Raw genomic sequence first — 20,011 nt, forward strand, 5'->3', positions numbered from 1 at the left:
AAAAATACAACAGTAATGATAATAATGAGAGTTGTCAGTCACTCGGTCCTGACTCTTTGCGACCCTGTGGACTGTAGCCCGCCAGGCCCCTCTGCCCATGGGATTCTCCAGGCAAGAGTACTGGAGGGGGTGCCATTTCCTCCTCCAGGGGACCTTCCCGACCCAGGGGTGGAACCGCATCGCCCGCACTGGAGGCAGATCCTCTTCCACGGAGCCGGCAGGGGAGCCCGGTGATAACGATGATAACGCTTTCTAACGGTGCTTTACAGTCTGCAAACAGCATGCCACTGCTGCTTGTCACCTACCCTGTGGGAGCTGAGCACTGAGACCCGAAGAGTCCGGGAGGAAAGGGGAATCGGGAGACGTCTGACAGGCCCTCCCACCGCGCGGCCCGCGTGAAGGAGCGCACACAAGGCCACCTGACCTGGCCCTCAGGAATGGAGCGGCACGTGGAGCCTCGGAAAGGAACTCCCATCCACGACGCGGCCGAGGATTTATCTTTGAAAATTTATTGACATGGTTTCGACAAGGACTGCAGTCGAAGGGTCCATGAAACGTGTTTATCTGGAGAGAGAGAGTGTGGCCCCGAGAACCTCACTGCTGCCCACGTCCTGGAGCCGCTGCTGCGGGGCCGGAGGACGCTCTGCATCCGCTACAGGAACCTGATCCCAGCTCCGAACTGGACGCCGTCACAGATCCTGGAAAACAAAGTGCTTTCTCTTAAGGCAGGAAGTCAGCGCTCGAGTCTGCCCTGCTCACCCCGCCACTGTCGGCTCCAGAGACGTGCACGTCTCAGACACGAGGCCCGGCAGCCCTGCCTCTCAGGAGGCCCGGGCCCTCCCGTCCGCCTCTCTCCTCCCTCCTGGCTACTCAGCCTCATCCGCTGGCCCTGGCCGCTCCCGCCTCGGCTCGTTTTAAGGACCAGCCTTTGGAGGATGGACGAGGGAACGAAATGGGAGACACAAATCCCCACGCCCTGCTTCCTCCTCTACTCCTCTTTCCCCAGTCCTGACCCAAGTGGAGACAACAGGAGGACCTAGGAGAGAAACAGTCACCAACAACAAAACTCTGGTGGGGGCAGTGGAGGCGGCGGGTTGTGGGGGAAGCTTTGTTTATTTCTAAGGCTATCAGGGCAACACAGGGAGGTCCAGGAGGGAGCCGGGAGGAGGGCAGAACCCAGAAGAGTCCCAGGGGCCTGTGGCAACAGCAGAATCCACAGCCCCGCAGGGTTTGCCCGGACCACCTCTTTGCAGCCCGCTCCTCTCTCAGCAAAGAAAGGACGCGGGAGGTCACATGGGTTGCAGCATCTGCCACCCGCTGAAACTTCCGCAGGTTCCCTTCTGTGCGCTGTTGATCACCAGCTGACAGGCCCCCAGGCCCGAGTTCAGATGAGCAAGAGGGCCAAGCAGCGAGGAGGTGGTTGTGGTCACGGCAGGGTCCTGGGAGCCGAGCTCCATGCCCAGACGCGCACATGCCCGAGGGCGCGGCCGTGTCTATGACAGCCGGGCCCCTGCCCTGGCCGCACGCAGCACGCAGGCTGAGGATCACCGGCTGAGGTGCGTTCCTGGGACCCCCCAGTGATGGCGGTGCCCACCAGGCCAAGAACCGCCCCCACCCTGGCATGGAGGGTGGTCTCCCGCACGGCCCACCTGCTGGCCGGGCTCAGGGGCAGGACCAGGGCTGTATGGTCCTGGGGTCACAACCTCAGGAAGCAGGAGCTTCCAGCGAAAGTGGAGTTCGGAATCCCAACCAGCAGCTGATGACAATGTGTTTGTGGAACACGGTGTGTTTTTGCAAGTTCTGACAGTTCCCAGAAAAACTGCACGAGAACAGCTCCCTCATTCAGAGGAAAGCCGATGTTTCACTGTCACAACACCGGTGCCCTCCTCCCTCCCCGCCCTTAGAACTTAAGATGCAGGAAAGCTGACACAAAGTGGTTTTCAGCCTGACCGTGAGCGGGGGGGACAAAACAACCTGATCAATTAAGAGACTTGAGACAGAGAATCACTGCTGTTGCCACTGACTGCCTGCAGGGTCAAGGGTGCTCACTGACCAACGGCGTCAGCAGAGGTCACCTGAGCGGAAGGGACAGCCACAGTCCAGCCCCCACGTGACCCTGAGCAAACCTCACGCTGTCCTTAAATGGCAAAGATCCACAATGAGGACCATGACTGTGTTTGCACAGCTTAATTCTGCTGAGACCTAAACAACATGTCTTTTTACCTTTTATATTTTCGGGTCCATAAAAGGGGGCCCAATGCCTACATTCGCTATTTAGGAAAATGTCTGAAGATAGGCTACAGGATGAAAATAAGTCAAGTCCTAGGTTTATACGCCTCAGAAACAAGCAGGCATTCCAATAAAGGCTCGTTTACTTGCACTATATAAACAGATTACACAACTTTACAAGTGCACGTTTATGTTCAGAGACCATATAAACATGTCACAGGAAAGATACCCGCTACACACACCCAGAACGGTGTCTCTGATGCCAGGGGCGTGGAGATGGCCTCACCAAACGGCTGTCATCCTGTTCTGTGTCCCCTGTAACTTGTAAGCTTGTAACTCAGGAGGCACCTCAGAAAAGTCCCCCGTGTCTTCAGTCGCCCCCTCCTGCTGGCACGGTCTCAGGCCCAGCAGGGTCCCCCAGCATCAGGCTCCCATCCTCCTCCGGCAGGCCCCAGGCCTGGATCTGGCATGGGCAAGTCAGCAGGAGGCAGGCTGAGGAGGGCCAGAACTCAGAGACCCTGGAGCGTGCCCGAGGGGAAAAGACTCGAGGAGATGGGAGGGGACGAGAGTGCCCGAACTCAGGCCCTGCCTGGCATCAAGGGCCGCGCCACGCCTCGCTTCTGCCCCTGCAGAAGGGGTGTGAGCTGGCACCCACAGGCATCTCCTGCATCCACCTCTTGGCTCCAGCTGTCTTTCCAGGCGTCTCTCACGCCCTCAGCAGCCGCCGTGACCCCTCTCCTGGCCTCCTCCGTTACTGACCACACGCTGCCCCCCGCCAGGCAGAGCCACCTTAGTCCCTAGCGGGTCTCCAGGGACCACCATCAGCAGGACACGGAGCGGTCACATCAGAGCGCAGAGAGAACAGTGCCCTACGTCACCACTGGTACAAAACGCACCAAACGTTTCACAGCCGTTTCCATTTCTGTAAAGGTCTGAGATCCTAATTACAGAGTGACTGCATTAACTCGGGGGTGGGGGTGGTTTCTCTGGATGATCTGCACACACACCATTCCCCATCCTGCCAGCTGCCTGAGTTTAGAAATGAAGATCAAACAACTTCCAGTTCAGATGACAAGACTTCAGACGGAGCCACACACTCACTGGAGAGCCCCCCCACACAGGGATGCCACGCACGACAGCAAGCGCTGCAACCACCGCGGCCCCAAAACGGACCGGCCGCGGCCCGGGGGTGAGGCGCATCCTTGCGTCCTGGTCTCTAAACATCCAGTGCACGGCCTGCTCGCTCCTTCGGGAATGCACATTTGACATTAATATCTGAACTACATTTTTCAAATTTCATTTGAAGAGAGTGAGCAGAGGGGAAAGGGGAACACGCCCACTTCTTGCAGAGTCTGCAAGGAGAGTGGACCCAGTAGGGCTCCCCCAGAGCCTCGGATTCTGGGAGCACAGCGACACCCAGTGGCCTCGGAGAACACTGCAGCCACATTATTGGTCCGAAGGACTGGAGGCCTCCCCAGAGCCAGCAGGGCGGGCCCGGGTCACACAGCCAGGGGACAGGCAGGGGCTGGCCCCAGCAGCCCACCCGCAGCGCAGCCAGTCGAGGGGCCTCAGCCACTCTGCCACGGCTGACAGTCACAGTGAAACAGACCGTAGAGCTACAGCAAAAACCCTACCCGCGTGTCCAGGCTCCCCTGTAACAAGAAACATTTATAACCTATTTACTTGTGTGATCAGGACTAATATTAAACACGGTCAATCTCCAGCAAACAATCAGTCATCATGGAAACAGCCTGGGCACTCTCTGAGACAGAGAAGCTGGTAGCGAATGAAAGTGTGAATGAGGAGACATGTGAGAGACAGAGCGTTCTCATCTCTGCACGCTTTTTGCCCACGGTGTGGGGGCAGCCCAGCCTCACCGCAGGGGTCTCTGAGCGGGTGGCGGGGTGCTGGGCTCCTCTGCTGGCGTCGGGGGTGGAGGGAACAGCGTGCACTCTGGCCTCAGTGCGCTGGCGCTCCCTGGCACCCCTGACGGACACACACACCATCGTCCTGCCCACCCAGGCACATTACGGCTTGAGAAGCGCCGGCTTGGATGGCTCTCTGTGGCTCCATCCCAGGGCGGGCGCAGGGTCAACACTGCATCTCGGCCCTTCCCTGCAAGGATTCAATGAGCACCTGGGTGTTACGCCAGGGAGCCCCGGGTCCACACGCCTGTGGCGGGCAGCTAAGACATCACCTGGCGCACAAGCCCGGCTCTAGGCAAACTGCCTGATCCCCACGCTGCACTCTCCCTGAAATCAGGACACGTCACCCATCTCTATATGTGTCTCCATCACAGTGAGCCAGGCGGCAGCCCTGGGCACACTGCAGACAGGGAGGGAGCGGGGGGACCCGGCGAGCTTCCCACGGGAGCAGCAGGCCAGGCGAGGGCACCAGTGACTGCAGCAACCTGAGGACCAAGCAGCCCTGCGGACAACACACCAGACACGGCTCTGCACGTGCACGCGCGTTCCCTCACCCAGTCCCCAAGCCGGCAGGGCGGTCACTGCCACTGGATGTGAAAACAGAGCCCTGAGCAGTTACGCCACTCACCCCGGGCCACACAGCGGCTGAGCCTGGGCTGCTGGGCTCCAGAGCGCACCCAGCCCGACCACCCAGGCCCTCCTCGGCTCTGCTCCGTGCGAGAACAGGCAAGGAGTGGAGAGGCGCTGACCGTGGTCAGAGCCGCAGACCCATGAGGGCGCGCAGAGGAAGGGTCTGACATCACGGGCGGCCCCGGCCCGAGTCAGCCTTCCGGCGAGACGAGCAGGGCAGACTGCACTGGGCCGATGGCCACAGGGAACTCGGGTGATGGACGCGGCCCCACAGCTACGAGCACAGCCTTGTGAAAAGGTCCCTGACGCGGCTCCTCCCAGAACACCGTCACCCAGCGAGCGGCGTGAAAAGATGGAGGGAGCCGAGGCGGCACGGGGCCCCCTCCACCATTGCAGACCACGGCTCGACGCTGGACGCCTGGGCGATGATGACTCAGCATCACGGCGGAGCGCAGGCAGAGCGCCGAGGAGAAACACACACAGCCGTCCAGACTCCTGAAATGTGTGCGTGTGAAGATACTCAGAGGTTAACAGAAACACGTGGCCTCCCCACCCACACAAGCTGGGGTCCGAACCCTAGGCCCACGTGACGGGATCTGGGGAGGTGACCCAGTGACCACAGATGAAGGAGCTTAGCTGAGACGGGGTCCTTGGTGGGCTCAGCGTCCCTGTGAGAAGAGACACCAGACAGCTCGCTCTGTCCACAGTGAGGACGCAGTGAGAAGGTACCAGCCACCAAGCAGGAAGGGCGCCCTGGGCCACAAACCTAACCTGCCAGCATCCTGACCCTAGACTTCCCAGCCCCCAGACGGTGACGAATCCACGTCTGCTCCCTAAGCTGCCATTCCATGGTATTACAAACTATCATGACAATGCCTCTGGGCCTCTTGAACTTTCTAAAACGCACACCAAACACTTTAAGAAATGGAGTCAATTTCTTCTTCAGCACAAATCAATGACGGCTGGAGAAAAGGCCAGACAGTCGGTTCCCCTGCTGCCCAGATAAGACTCTGGAGGATGCGTCTTCTGTGACCGGAGCAGAGCTGCACCCACCCCAGCCTTTCGGGCTCCCTGCCTGCAAGGTCCTCACACCCCTCAGCATGGACCAGCAGCGCCGGCCACTGCCTCCAGCCAGGCCGCCTGGGCGGGGAGCTCCCACTATTTGGCAACAAGTGCAAACAGCGTGAGGTGGGGGGGACGAGGACACACCACAGCCTGTCCTCCAAACCAAAGAAAAACCCCGCGAAGAAAAATCCCTATACTTTTACTCCTTTGCCAACTACGCAATTTCTCCTAAAGTCTTGAATCTTAAAGGCTATTGGTGAAGTGATTGCTGTTGCTGAGTTGCTGAGTCGTGTCTGACTCTTTGCGACCCCATGGACTACAGCACGCCAGGCTTCCCTGTCCTTCACGATCTCCCCGAGTCTGCTCAAACTCCTGTCCACTGACTCAGTGACGCCAGTGATGAAGCAGGTCCAAAGCAAAGTACGGTGACGGGAGAGTGCCACGTGCCTGTCGACAGGCCCCCCGCACCTACCTGTCCCCGCGCTGCACGCCCATAGGGACGCAGTAGTTGAGCTCGAGCCGCGCGATGTTGCCCAGCCTGAGGACGATGCCCGCCCCGTAGGACCAGCGGATGCACTCGGCCAGCTTCCGGATGTGGGCTTTGGGGCCCTCGCCTGAGAAGAGAGAGGTCGGGGCGTGACCAACCGCACGTGGCCCCCACACGCTGTCTGCGGACAGCCCCGGCTCTCCCTCTCCGCGTGGCCTCTGGTCATCTCAAGAGCCAGGTTGATCTCTTCGAGGAGGATAAAGGAAAGTGACACTAGGTCCACACTCAAAACAGGGCTGGGGACCGCCTGCCTCGCCGTCCCAGGAGGATGCAGGCCCTCTCGACGCTCTGGTCCCCTTGCTCAGGATGGCATTTCCCCCGTCCCCTGAGCACCCAGGAAGCCTGACTCCAAGCCTTGGTTCCCAGACACCTCCCACGCCCCTGCCGCTGGATACGTCTGTGCCCCTCGCCCAGCCCTGAGCTCCGAGAGGAAGAGACCGCTCTGCAGCCTCAACAACTGGCACAGAGTTGTTACTCGAGAAATGTTTGCTAAATAAATACATTTTTCTTTCGGCAAGAGAGCACCAGGTGATTTTTCACGCATGTTTCAGTCATTCGACCGATGGCTTCACTCTGGGCATTGTATCAGATGTTGTAGGCATCCGAGGCGAGCATGTGAGCATGCTCAGTCGTGTCCAGCTCTTTGTGACCCTCTGGACTGTAGCCCACTGGGCTCCTCAGCCTGTGGAACTGTCCCAGCGAGAATACTGGAGTGGGTTACCATCTTCTCCTCCAAGGCACAGTTCGTACATTTAAAGATGACATCGTCTAAACCAGGGGCTTCCCAGGTGGCTCAGTGGTAGAGAATCTGCCTGCCAGTGCAGGAGACACAAGGGACGAGGGTTCGATCAATCCCTGGGTTGGGAAGATCCCCTGGAGAAGGAAGTGGCAACCCACTCCAGTATTCTTGCCTGGAAAATCCCCTGGACAGAGGAGCCTGGTGGGCTACAGTCCAAACAGTCAGAGGCAACTGAGCACCGCGGTCTAAAGGAGACAGACATAATCATGTTCTGTGCTTTTAAACTTAAGGTCAGGTGTGCCGACCGGTCGCTAGAGAGTCCATGTCTTACCGTAGTTGAGGTTGCAGAGGTTCCCCGCGTTGAGGAAGAAGTGTGTCCTGAACAGCTCGCCAAAGCCGCCCTGGCCTGGCCGGAAGGGTAACGGGGTGTAGAGGTGCAGCCCGCTAGCCCAGTAGGCTTCCCCGCCCAGGTAGTCACCTAGGAAAGGAAGGAGCGCAGATCAAAACGAGGTCACAGGGTCAAGACCACCCCGACGGCCCACCATGAACAAAAGCGAGGGGTGTGCTGCGATCAGGACACACTCCATGCCCGAGGCCACGCCTCCTTTTAAAGAATCTTTCCTTTTCTCTCCATTTGTTTTATAATTTGCTTTAACTGAAAAAAAAAAAAAAAAAAGCTAATACATCATTTAGGAAAGAATGAAACCAGTAATTGATCGTATCTGTGAAATGCTTAGAATAAAACAAGCGAACTAATGGAAATCGCTTTCTCCGCAACTGCAGATAACTAGATCATTGTTGCTTGGCAAACGAAATGCATTATTCTGCAGAAATTTCAAGACTGCACTACAGAGAGACAAAATGTAGAAAACGTCTCTGCAGTTTCTGGAAATGGTCAGACTCACTATTAACCCAAAGGTACAGAGGGCCTGCTCCCCCTGTACAAAGGATGCTGTCCCAGCTCAATGTCTTCATAGAAGAGGCACGTTCTGAAAGGTTCACGACCACTTGGGGTTTTCTTTGTTTACATAATGCATAATAATACAGATTACTTCTACACATGTCCCAACTATTTCAACTACAAATAGCCACAACACTAAAACAACAACAAAACCTTCTGAATTGTTTATACTTTGTTACCAAATACTATTTGTAAAGTGCCTGTCTCCTTAAACACAAAATGACCCGGCCATGACAAAGAAAACTACAGGTTGTCTCCAAGATTAACCTCGAGGGATGAACTGCTTTTTCACTTAGGGACTCTAGCGTCTCCTCACCCCGTCAATACTGAAGTTCCAGAGGAAACAGCAGACAGACAGCAGGTCAGCCGGGCCTGCTTTTCATTTCCCAGCAAGTGCTCCTCTCTTTCCTTAAATCACCTGTTTTATTCTCATCATGGGAGAATAAAAGAGGAAATTCTCCTTTAATTTCTACCATTAAGAGAAAACCAGCTAACATCCTGGTGTCCTTCCTTTCAGTGAATTACAATGAAACATTAAATAAGAAAATAAAATGTAAGTATATATATAAATATCTTTCAGTCCTGATTTTTTTTTCATTTACTGTACTATGAGCACTTTCCTCTAATATTTCTTATTCTTTGAAAATGTGATTCTGATGCCTGAATAATCACATATATGGACCATAAAGCAGTGACCTGTGGTTTGGTCGCTAAGTCATGTCTGAGTCTTTGACCCTAGTCTGTAGCCCACCAGGCTCCTTTGTCCATGAGACTTCCCAAGCAAGAGTACTGGAGTGGAATGCCATTTCCTTCTCCAGGGGCCCTCCTGGGCCAGAGGTGGAGCCTGACTGGTCTCCTGCGCTGGAGGCTGGCTCTTTACCGACTGAGCCCCCAGGAGAGCCCAGTGCAATGACCTCTCCCTGACTACTGTCCGACTGGCGCTGAATTTCTTGAGAGTGGATGTTAACCTGTGAAGGGCTTCCTGCACACACACGTTGTTAAACCATCTTGAAGTGTAATATACACACAAAAAACACACACACCCTAAGCGTACAATGCAGTGCATTTCCAGGCCCAGAACACACACGATACAGTGAGCACCCAGACCACAAACAGACGCACGCAGCGCCCTGGGAAGGCCGCACTCTCCCTTCTCATCACCACCCACGCCAAGGGCAACCATCACCTGTCCCCCGATAGCACAGAGCTCTTTGCCCGGCCACCACACTTCGCAGACAGAATCACAGAGCATGCAGCTGCTGGGGCTGGCTTTTTTTGTGGGGGAGGCTTATGTTTCTTAAGTTTGTTCAGGCTGCCTCATCAGTGGCTCGAACTTGCTCATCTTTGTCGATATATAATAAACCACAGTGTGAAGACACACTATTTAGTTGCCTATCCTACGGCTGGCGGGCGTTTGGGTTTCCAGTTTTCAGTTTGGAGCTCTTATCCATGTGTGTTAGTCACTCAGTCGTGTCCGACTCTTTGTGACCCCTACAGACTGTAGCCGGCCTGGATCCTCTGTCCATGGGATCTTCCAGGCAAGAGTACTGGAGTGGGTTGCCATTCCTTTCTAGTTCTTCTATGTACATGTTTTAGGCTCTTGATAAATATTGTCAAACTGCTTTCATGAAAAGTTACGGCGATTTACACCCTTGCTCACAGAATCTTACCAATGGCCTTTTAATAGGTAATTAAATAAAACATCACTGTGTTATAATTTTCAGGCAAATGGAAGACTCCAAAACTTTTATCTAGTCACTAAATAATACTTGCTACAGTGAAAAAAGAAACTGTTACTTTTCCAAAAGAAAAGGACAGACTTAATAACAGCATCCTAAAAGCAAATGAGAATAAATAAATTATATTTTGTACAAAAATTTATTCCATAGATGATCATTACTTTTAGTAATATAAAATAGGAACAAAGATGTTTAAAAAAAGTTACAAAAATCAGGACAGACTATTTTATAATGTAATAACATGTGTCCTACCTAAATGATGGTTTTCATAACACATGGCGATTCTCTAATAAAATGTCAAGGACTGGAGAGAGTTCCAGAAACAGGAATGCTCACACTCTGCTAGATAGACTATGATTCAAACAAGCTTCCTTGAGCACAATATAAACCTTTGGGGATACTCAAAATCCATTGATTTAGCAATTCCAACCTAGAACTTTATGTTATATAGTAAAGCTTATAGATAAGCACAAAGATTGAATTAGGTTATTCACTGACACATAGTTATTTAAAATAAGAAAAAAGAAAACAGTCTAAATGTCTAACACTTGGCATTTGGTCTATAAAGGTCACAGTGTGGCAAGATGGTGAAATACGCAGCCGTTAACAACGATCAGGCTTTTATCTTTCTGAGTCACTGCTGCTGGGAATGCAAAGTGGTATCGCTATTCTGGAGGACAGTCTGGCATCTTCTTAGAAAGCTAAACATAATTTTACCATACAATCCAGCAACTGCACTCCTTGGTTTTTAACCAAAAGAGCTGAAAAATCTCACGTCTGGAAAAAACTGCACACAGATATCTCTACCAGCTTTACTCGTAATTGTGAAAAACTGGATGTTCTGCAAGCAAGATGTCCTTCAACAGGTGAATGGATAAAACACCCTGTGGAACAGCCACGCGGTGGGGGGAGTATTATTTGGTGATAAAAAGGTATGAGCAATCTAAGCTATGAAAAGACACAGAGGACTGAATCACTATACTGGACACCTGAAACTAATATAATATTATAAATCAACTATACTCCAATTAATATATATATATATATATGTATACACACACATACACACACACACATACACGAAACAAAAATTTTATAAATACATTGACCAAAAGAAGAAAAAAAAATACAGAGGAACCTGAAATGCGTATTGCTTCATCAAAATAGTCTGTATGAAAAGCACATATATTGCATGACTCCATCTATATGACATTGTGGAAAAGGCAAAACCATGGAGGCAGTGAAGGTCAATGGCCCTCAGGAACTGAGGAGGAAGCAAAGGTGAGTGGAGGCAGGGAGGGAGGAACGAACAGGTGGAGGACAGGGAACGTTCGGGGGTGAAACCAGGCTGTAAGACACCCTAACAGCAGATGCATGCCGTCAGCCATCTGTCAAGGCCTGGACACCTCACAGCACAGACAGGGGACGCCCGCGTGAACCACGGGGCTTAGTTGGAAGTGACATGTCAGTACCTGGAGAAGGAAATGGCAACCCGCTCCAGCGTTCTTGCCTGGAGAATCCCATGGACAGAGGAGCCTGGTGGGCTACAGTCCATGGAGTCGCACAGAGTGGGACCCAACTGAGCCATTTAGCAGCAGCAGCAGCACCTCACTGCTGGCTCACCAGCCGTGACGACCGTCCCACACTAACACGGGATGCTGGAGATAAAGGACCCTACGGGCGTGTACACTAAGCTCTGCCCCTGCTGCCTAAGTTTTCTGTTAAACCTAAAACTACTCTCAAAAATAAAGTCCATTACACAGGGTATAGAGTCGGTATTTTATGAATCACTACGCTGCACAACTGAAATGTATGTAATATTGTACTGACTATATCTCAATAAATAAGCTTAATGTAAACATGTGAAAAATTTGGAAAGTGCAGAAACACACTTTAAAAAACTTACTAAAGTATCATTAATCAGTTCCATCACCCAGATAAAACCATAACTAATGTTTAGCTATATTTTCTGTAAGTCTTTTTATAAAAATGCATGTGTCTATTGTTTACTTTTACTATATGCATTTTTAAAATTTTAAATAAAGTACACTACTTTAAAAAATTGTCGTTTGTCAATGAGATAAAATAAGCAGCCATAAAAAAATGATAAAGTACTTATTCCTGTGAACATCTTTTCATATACTGTTATTGAGGGGGTGGGAGGAGAAACAGGTGAAAACAGAAGTATGTAAACAAAACAACACATGTACGTGGACATGTGAGTTTAAACCACACGACGCTCACAGCTTGAGGCGATGGGATCACAGGTCACTCCTGTGTATCTTCCGCTTAGCTATACTTTTTCATTTTCTATCATTTCCTCAACAAATAAATACCTTTCCGAGCCTGCTGGGTGATGGATGTTAGGTGTCAGTTCTGCTGGTGAAACATGAGTATCTATTACCTTGGTAATTTAAACAAACAAAAACATGGTGCTAAATGTAGCTTCGATTGTTCTCAACGTGGTGCGTTTTGGGGAAGGACAGACCTTCGCTCTGTGGCCCGACGCTGTGCATGCTGAAGCCCCGCACGCTCGTGGGTCCGCCGAGGTAGAACCTGGAAGAGGGTAGAGCCGTCAGAGGATGTCGCTGGCACACACTGCGAGTGCGGAGGGGGCACTCTCGCTTCTGGGGGGCCCACATCGCCACGTGTGGCACGTTTCAGGACTCGGGAGTGCACGAGAGGATGGAGAGCGCCTTTAAAATCCAAGCTCTGGGGGCGGGGAGATACTTCTTTACAGTAAAAAGTGTATATTCTGTTTTGAGTAGGAAAGAAAAAAGCTCATACGGGTTATCGTTTAGTCGCTCAGTCCTGTCTGACTCTTTGTGACCCCATGGACCGTAGCCCACCAGGCTCCTCTGTCCATGGGATTTCCCAGGCAAGAATACTGGAGCAGGTTGCCATTTCCTTCTCAAGTGGATCATCCCAATCCAGGGATCAAACCTGCATCTCCTGCATTGGCAGGCAGATTCTTTACCACAGAGCCACCAGGGAAGCCCCACATGTGTTACAGAAACACAGAGAAACATTCAAGAAAGTAATAAAACAATCCCGTCGTCGAAAAGCAGGGTTAACGTTTGGGATTACAGTGAACCCGTGAACCACCTGCGGGCTTCCTGGTGGCTCTGACAGTAAAGAATCTTCCTACAATGCAGGAGTCCCAGGTTCAGTCCCTGGGTCGGGAAGATCCCCTGGAGAAGGAAATGGCAACCTGCTCCAGTACTCTTGCCTGGGAAATCCCATGGACAGAGGAGGCTGGTGGGCTACAGTCCATGGGGCTGCAGAGAGTCAGATACCACTGAGCGACTTTCACTTTCTTTCACTTGAACAACCCAGAGGTTAATCCAAATATAACCTGCAGTCAGCCCTCTGTGCCCGAGCTTCCTCCACAGCCATAGATGTAACCGACTCCTGGCCGTGCAGGGCTGCAGTATTCACTGCTAAAGAATACCCACCTATAGGTGGGCCCCCGTGATCAAACTCACGTTTGTTCAGGATCAAAGGTACTTCCTGTTAGTCGATTTTTTGGGTATGTGTATTTGTGTGACAGTGTATACATACAAATTTATGTACACAACTGTATTAAATTGGTGATATACTGTATTTTGCATACATTTCTGCATCCATCTTGCTTTTTAAAAATTAGCATAAACGTATACAGGTTATTTTGAAAGTAGCTTAAACATAAAAATGAAATTAAAATGTGAAATAAGTGCTCTCTTAAATAGCTAAACCTCTTTTGTAAGAAACCAACCAGGAAGATCCAAAGGAAACCACTTGCAAGCCACCCGTTAATTTATTATTACTTACCTATCAGCAATGCTTGATGGTTTATCACCCATGGGAACCAACATTCCACCCCAGAGAGATGCTGAAAAAACCTATTGAAATACAAACAAACAACCGTTTTCTTCCAGCATTTCTGACCTTCCAACGAGTATCAGCAGACAGAAAACGCACTGAGGTCTGGTCGCGGCCTGCGAGTCCAGCGCAGAGCTCTGGGCTGGGGCATGAAGGCTGCAGAGGGAAACACTCGGCTCGGGCAGGGGAAGAACCACAGCTCAAAGCGTTCTGAGGATGTCTGTGGAACATGCAACTTCAAACCTCAAGACATACAAGCAAAAAAACAAGCCTAAACCCTCAGCAGGGCCTGGCTCCGACCCCGGGCAGCCCCTTCCCTTCCGAAAAGCCAAGCCCAGTGGGCCATGCCACAGCCAGAGTGGGAGGGGGACCAGGCCCCAGACAAGGGAGTCGGCATCCACCAGGCCTCTGAACAGCTGGCATCTCAGGAGAGGGAGGGAGCAGGTACGGCGCTGCTGCAAGTAAGAAACGCAGGGCTTCGCTGATGGCTCCGTGGTAACGAATCCGCCTGCCGATGCCGGAGACACAGGTTTGATCCCTGATCTGGGAGAACCCCAGGTGCCACAGAGCAACTAAGCCCATGCTCCCCAACTACTGAGTCTGCGCTCTAGGGCCTGGGAGCCGCAATGACGGAAGCCCTAGAGCCAGCCCGTGCTCTGCAACCCCGACCGGAGAAAAGCCTGCAGAGCAATGAAGGCCCCGCACGGCCAAAAGTAAATAATGAACAAACAAAAGAATTGCAGACACACACGTCTAACCCAGCCCTTGGGGACAGTGCCTCCGTCTGACAGGTCAAGGTCAGGGCGGTGAATGATCCAACGTGGGGATCCGATCTTCACGTCACATCACCCCCACCCAGAACTGCCGCGGTGATGCCTGAGACCACAGTGGGCCCTCTGGGCTCCTGACCCCCCCGGCCGTCATCATGTGCCCCTGCATCTCCTAAGCGCCCCCCACAGGCTTCTGCCCAACTTGTCCTCTTGGACGTGCAAAGTCCACATCCTTCAAAGCTGCCCAGAGAACTCTTTTTTAGAAGCTTCTGTAGGAAGGATCACAGATGAAAACTGGGGCAGAGTGGGCAGAGCGGGCTAAGCACACATTCTATTCTGAGAAATCCGTCTCTGCTCAACAACGGGACAGACTGCTGCAGGGCAGGATGAGGGGCGGCCGCCCCTAGGACAAGGCGCTCCTGGTAGACTGTCCTCCCCGCCCCCGCCCCCCAGTGGTCATGACCTAGCGAGCGGGGGACAAGGGACACGGCCCACTGTGCCGCGTATCCCGCTGAGCTTGTGACCACGGGAGCCCCGGGTGCCCCCAGGCCTAGGCCTCTCCACCTGCTCCCTCCAGCACCAGGCATCCCAATTCTTCAAGCCAGCAGGATGACGAGCCGACCCCCTGATTCCCTCCCAACCTCACTCCCTGCTCACCCCCCTGAAATCCCACGGCCCATTACTAAAAACAAGCTGCTTTATGCACCTCACGTGGCCATCCCCGGGTGGGGCGGGCAGATACCACCAAGGGTGGAGGGCTCATCAAAGATGCCCCCCGACCAACGACGACGAGGCAGCAGCCCGTGGCTACCTTCTACCCCTTCACTCTGCTGTCCTGTTCTTCACATCTCTTATCACCCCCTGCCGGATTATATATCCATCGCGTTGCTTGTGGGACTCCCCCTTCACTAGCATGTAAGAGCATGAACTGCTTTATTTACTGGGGTGCTCTTGGAGCCCAGACAGTGCCTGGCAGCCAGCTGGTCTATGTGAGAAGAAGGGAGGGAGGGATGGACGGACAGGTGGGAGGATAGATGGGCAGGTAGACGCATGGCTGGATGGACAGGCAGGGGCTGGACGGAGGGAAAGGAGGCTGAGGAAGAGACACGAGGGGCAGAAGGAGAAGGCGACCGTGATGGAGTCAAGGAGGGCGGACGGTGTGCCGTGGAGTGGGCTCAGGAGGGGACTGGAGAGAGCTCGCTGAACTGCACGAGAAACCGGCCCCTGGGAGCCTCCGGAGGAGGGGAGGAGAAACAAAGGCAGGGACCGAACCCCAGGGCACCGCGTCCAGGAGCGATTGGAAGCAGCGGTACACGCTCGCAGTCACGTGTGTACCGTTCCATCAGAGCGCTCGCCTCGCCCCCGGGGCCTAAGGCAGCAGTGGGGTGCGGAGAGCTGTCCCCAGCCACCCGGGCACCAGGAAGGGTGGGCAACAGGCACAGCGTCTCCTGGCCTGGGGCTCCACTGCGTCGGGCAGAACCTGGCCACTCGCTCCTCAGGTCCTGAGGGAATCAGGAGGAACTAAACCAAACTGGGTTAAAAACATTTACCACAGAGACTCCTGCAGACACCCAGCGCCCTAAAGACCTAGCAAAGTAAGGTGAAGATGCAGAATTTCTAGGAACGTAACATCAGGAGGCAAAGACGGCGGCACACTTGTCCTCCAGACACGTTTCTTGACGGCCCTGAGATGATGATAAGTGGGGAAGGGGCTCTTCCGGGTGAAATGACTGACAGGTGAGTTTTAAAGGACCTAATCATCGCTTCTCCCCAGAGCATCCTCAATTCTGGCCACATTTAAGGCATGAAGCGCTTGAGCTTCAAGCATGACTGTTCTCATTTACTCTTCTGTGCTTTAGATATTCGGGAACTGGGATCTAATCAGATTCCAAAAACACAGGTGACAAGCTCCTGGCGAGATACTCACTGTGTCAAGGATGAGTTGTTTATTCAACTGAAGCTCAAAGTCTTCTTTTAAGAAGCTCACGTCCCCTCCGGTGTAGCCAGCCAGCTCCTGTCGGGGAGGACCCTCAGGTGGGACGGAGCCCACAGACCGCAGCGTCACGGCAGCCAGTACCACAGGCTGCTGCTCTGTATTTTTAGGAAGGTCACAGACCGCTTCTGTGTCCCAGAGGCTGCCTCCTGGTCGTTCGGGACGGTACCAGGGGCCTGGCAGAGACAGCGTCACCAGACACGCTGAGGAACCACAGAGGAGGTCGCTCCTTACGAGTGCCGGGAAAACACTCGCAACATCAACACTCAGTCCAGAGCTTGCTAAGGGCAGTATGGTGGCTCAGCCATAGAGAACCCACCTGCCGATAAGGAGACATGGGTTCCACCCCTGGGTTGGGAAAATCCCTTGGAGTAGGAAACGGTAACCCACTCCAGTATTCTTGCCTGGAGAATCCCAGGGACAGAGGAGCCTGGTGAGCTGCCGTCTATGGGGTCACACAGAGTCGGACACGACTGAAGTGACTTAGCAGCAGCAGCAGCAAATGAAAATTGGATTTCCAGCGGCTCCTCTGACACGGAGTTCAGGCAGACAGAGGGTCGGAGACCCGCTCCCCAGCCGCCTTCACCCCGAGGTCACCAGCTGTGCCCTGCCGTTGTCAGGGTTACAACCCTGGGCTCGGGTGCTCATCAAGGACCACCAAGGAAGCCAGTCCCACCAAGTCACAACTTGGCTCCTGGCCTGTGAAGTGACCCATCAGAGGCCGGAACCTTACCCTGACTCTGAGCTCTATGAAGGCAGAGTCTGAGCTGCAGGGAGCAAATCCAGGGCTAGGAACCCTGAGAGGGACATATGCCCTTGCAAGCCATTCCAGAATGACCTTTACAGCTAAAATAAGCTGTATTGACAACGTGACTGCCCCCGAGGGACGCCCCAGTCCTCCAGGAGCCTGCACAGGCCACAGGGGAGGGGGTACTCACCTGGTTCACCTTCAGCAAAGCACCTCTTCTCGGCAAGATGGAGGAGTTCCGCGAGTCGATGACCATCGAGTGCTGGAAGAGGTAAGGACGGGGGTGCCTTCGCTTCAGTGTGGAAGGACACCAGGCGCTCCCTGCGCACTGGCTGCTCGCCAGGCACTGTGCCGAGCACTCCCTTAGGGGGCTTCACCTTCATGAAGACCTCACGTCTGTGTGAGGACCCGACAGAGCCAGGGAGACAGGTCACGTCCGCCGGCTGGGCAACTCCGACCCCATCCCCAGCCCTGTCCTCTCTGGGAGCTTGATGCCCTGACGGACATCGGCTCAGCCAGCTTCCAGCTAAGACACCACGGTGGGCCCTTATTCCCTCCGTTTCCATCACCTCCGATGTTACTTAGGAAAAAAGGACGTGAGGCTGTGTCCAGATAGTCACAGGGACCAGTTCTAGCCACGGTTCTAGCTGCCCCAACAGTGACGCCTCTCATTCCCTCCGATGCAGGTAAACGCTGTTCTCCCAATGCACACGGCCTGGCTGCACCAGGGTAGGTACACGCCGGCGGCAGAAGCAAAGCCCTTACCGAGAGAGACGACTTCAGTGAGTGCCCGCTCTCCTTCCGGACGGCGAAGGACGCGACCCTGGAGAGGCAGCCCAGCTCCCGCCAGACACCCTCCCACTTGACCGTGTGGCTCGTCTTCCAGGTGGGAAACTGCGAGCAAACACGGAAGCCGTCAGCCTTCGTGCTGCACGGACGCGGAGTCGTCCCAGCCCGGGTTGTGGGCTGAGGCATCATTAGACCATTAACCGATCAAAAACTAAGACATTCTGTGAAACGGTGGGATGGGAAGAGAGGAAGACAAGGCAAGCTGGGGAAGGAGGGAATGGAGGCAGGCGGGGGCAGGCTGGGCGAGAAAGCCAGGGTCGCCTACAGAGGGGAAAACTGCTCGAGTGGCGGGGCTGTGCTCTGAGCCAGGGGACGGGGTCACTGGTCTGATGCTGCAGAACTTTATAACCACCTGGTTTCTTTTCCATCCGAAAGACCACGGGACACAGATCCCACCTGGCTGTCTGAGGTCAGGCAGGGTGACCCACATGAGCCACATCAGCCCCCAGAGAAGAGCAGGGAGACGGGGTCACAGGTGTGTGATGAGTGGAGGTGCTGGGTGGGGGGGCCTGCTGCAATAGCTTCCTGGGTCCCTCCCTGGAGACGCTCACGCAGCAGGGCATGCAGGGCCGTGAAAGTGCAGGAGAGGCAGAAGCGGCTGCTCTGAAGACCGCGCGGGGAACTACTTTTCACAGCATGTGCCTCAAGTCTTTCCTCATTAAACTAAAGCCTACATCAGGAGGGGAGGAAGGGGGACAAGCTAGAAAGGAAGGTAAAGAGCAGGGCTCATCATAAAACCGAAAAATGGTCAAATGACAGTAATTCCACGCGATGCATCCGGCCAGAAGTAAAGGTGCCATAAACCCATGATGAAAGCGTCCGGTAACCTGACGTGACCTGCGTTGTCAGGAGCGATTGATCTGAGTGTGCACAAGGAAGGACAAACAGAGGGTGTCCCAGGAAGTCAGGGCAGGGAAGAGATGTGACCGGGTCAAAGTATCTGCTGCCGTGGAGGCTGGCCACCCTCTCTGGTCCTGGCATCGGGCACTTGGCAAGTGGGGAGGTGCCTGGCTGGGAGGCGGCTGGCAGCAGGACAGGGAGTGGAGGGTGACCCCAGCGACGGGGCCCCCAGGCACCATGCTTCAGCTCAGGTGTGGCTGCGTGCCTGGCCCTGCCCCCTCGGCTGTGTCTGGGGATCAATGGACAGGCACCTGGGCCCCACTTAGGCGCACAAAGGGAAGGACAGGAAAGCCACTCACGCTGTACTCCGCTGATACGCCTCGGTCTGTCTCCCGCAGCGAGCTCCAAGGGAACTGTCCCGTGACTTTGTATATGTTTACGGAGAAACTAGGAGACAAGGGGACAGAGCTTTAAATGCTGGGACGGCAATTATACCTGGCACACACCTACATCAACAGGTTCACAAACATGCTTTGGGGCTCATCTTCATGAGGAAATCTACACATGTGGTGACGCAACAGAAGTGTCAGCCAATTCTGCAAGTTTCTTTTCAGAAACTTCCACTACGCCACCTATCTTAACCCCTAAACCAGGCCACGGAACGCCAACGATCCGCTGGGCTTCCTACTTTCTTTCGAAGTTTCCAGGCTGTGGTTTGAAGAAGGACAGGCCATATGAAGTTTCTTTTGTTCCATAGGAAAACTGGAAAGTCACCTTTTCTGCCCGGCCTAGAAGATTAGGGAGTTTAAGGCCAAGTACCTGGGAGGCAAAGAAAAACAGCAGAGGTTTTATAAGTAAGTTCATCCGTGTCATTTCTTTTGAGAGTCCACTCACAAGAGGTGTCGCGTGATGTTTCCCTTCTCTGACTCACTGCACTCGGCATGCCAATCTCTAGGTCCATTCATGTTGCTGCAAATGGCATTATTTCACTCTTTCTAATGGCTGAGGAATATTCTATTATATACACGTACCTCTCAGGACTTAGAGGACGAACTTATGGTTACTAGCAGGGAAGGGGGCGGGGGGGGAAGGGATGGTGAGCGAGTTTGGGATGG

The 20,011-nt window shown here is 53.6% G+C and overlaps 1 protein-coding gene across 1 annotated transcript in view; it reads right to left on the reverse strand.

The window, feature by feature from the left end:
• Positions 1 to 488: 488 nt before the first annotated feature.
• The window catches only part of SAMM50 (SAMM50 sorting and assembly machinery component), a 34,366-nt gene continuing 14,843 nt past the window's right edge, over positions 489 to 20,011 (reverse strand). Inside the window, exons 6-15 of the mRNA XM_061124365.1 lie at positions 19,585 to 19,715; positions 19,256 to 19,343; positions 17,973 to 18,101; positions 17,398 to 17,469; positions 16,394 to 16,480; positions 13,646 to 13,716; positions 12,324 to 12,391; positions 7,467 to 7,613; positions 6,322 to 6,463; positions 489 to 698 (exon numbers count right to left, since the gene is read on the reverse strand). Coding sequence (XP_060980348.1) covers positions 653 to 698; positions 6,322 to 6,463; positions 7,467 to 7,613; positions 12,324 to 12,391; positions 13,646 to 13,716; positions 16,394 to 16,480; positions 17,398 to 17,469; positions 17,973 to 18,101; positions 19,256 to 19,343; positions 19,585 to 19,715 — 981 coding nt within the window. The 3' untranslated portion in view covers positions 489 to 652. The remainder of the gene's footprint in view (positions 699 to 6,321; positions 6,464 to 7,466; positions 7,614 to 12,323; positions 12,392 to 13,645; positions 13,717 to 16,393; positions 16,481 to 17,397; positions 17,470 to 17,972; positions 18,102 to 19,255; positions 19,344 to 19,584; positions 19,716 to 20,011) is intronic.

Source organism: Dama dama, chromosome 22, assembly GCF_033118175.1.
Source record: "Dama dama isolate Ldn47 chromosome 22, ASM3311817v1, whole genome shotgun sequence".
In the NCBI taxonomy this organism is placed as follows: Eukaryota; Metazoa; Chordata; class Mammalia; order Artiodactyla; family Cervidae; genus Dama; species Dama dama.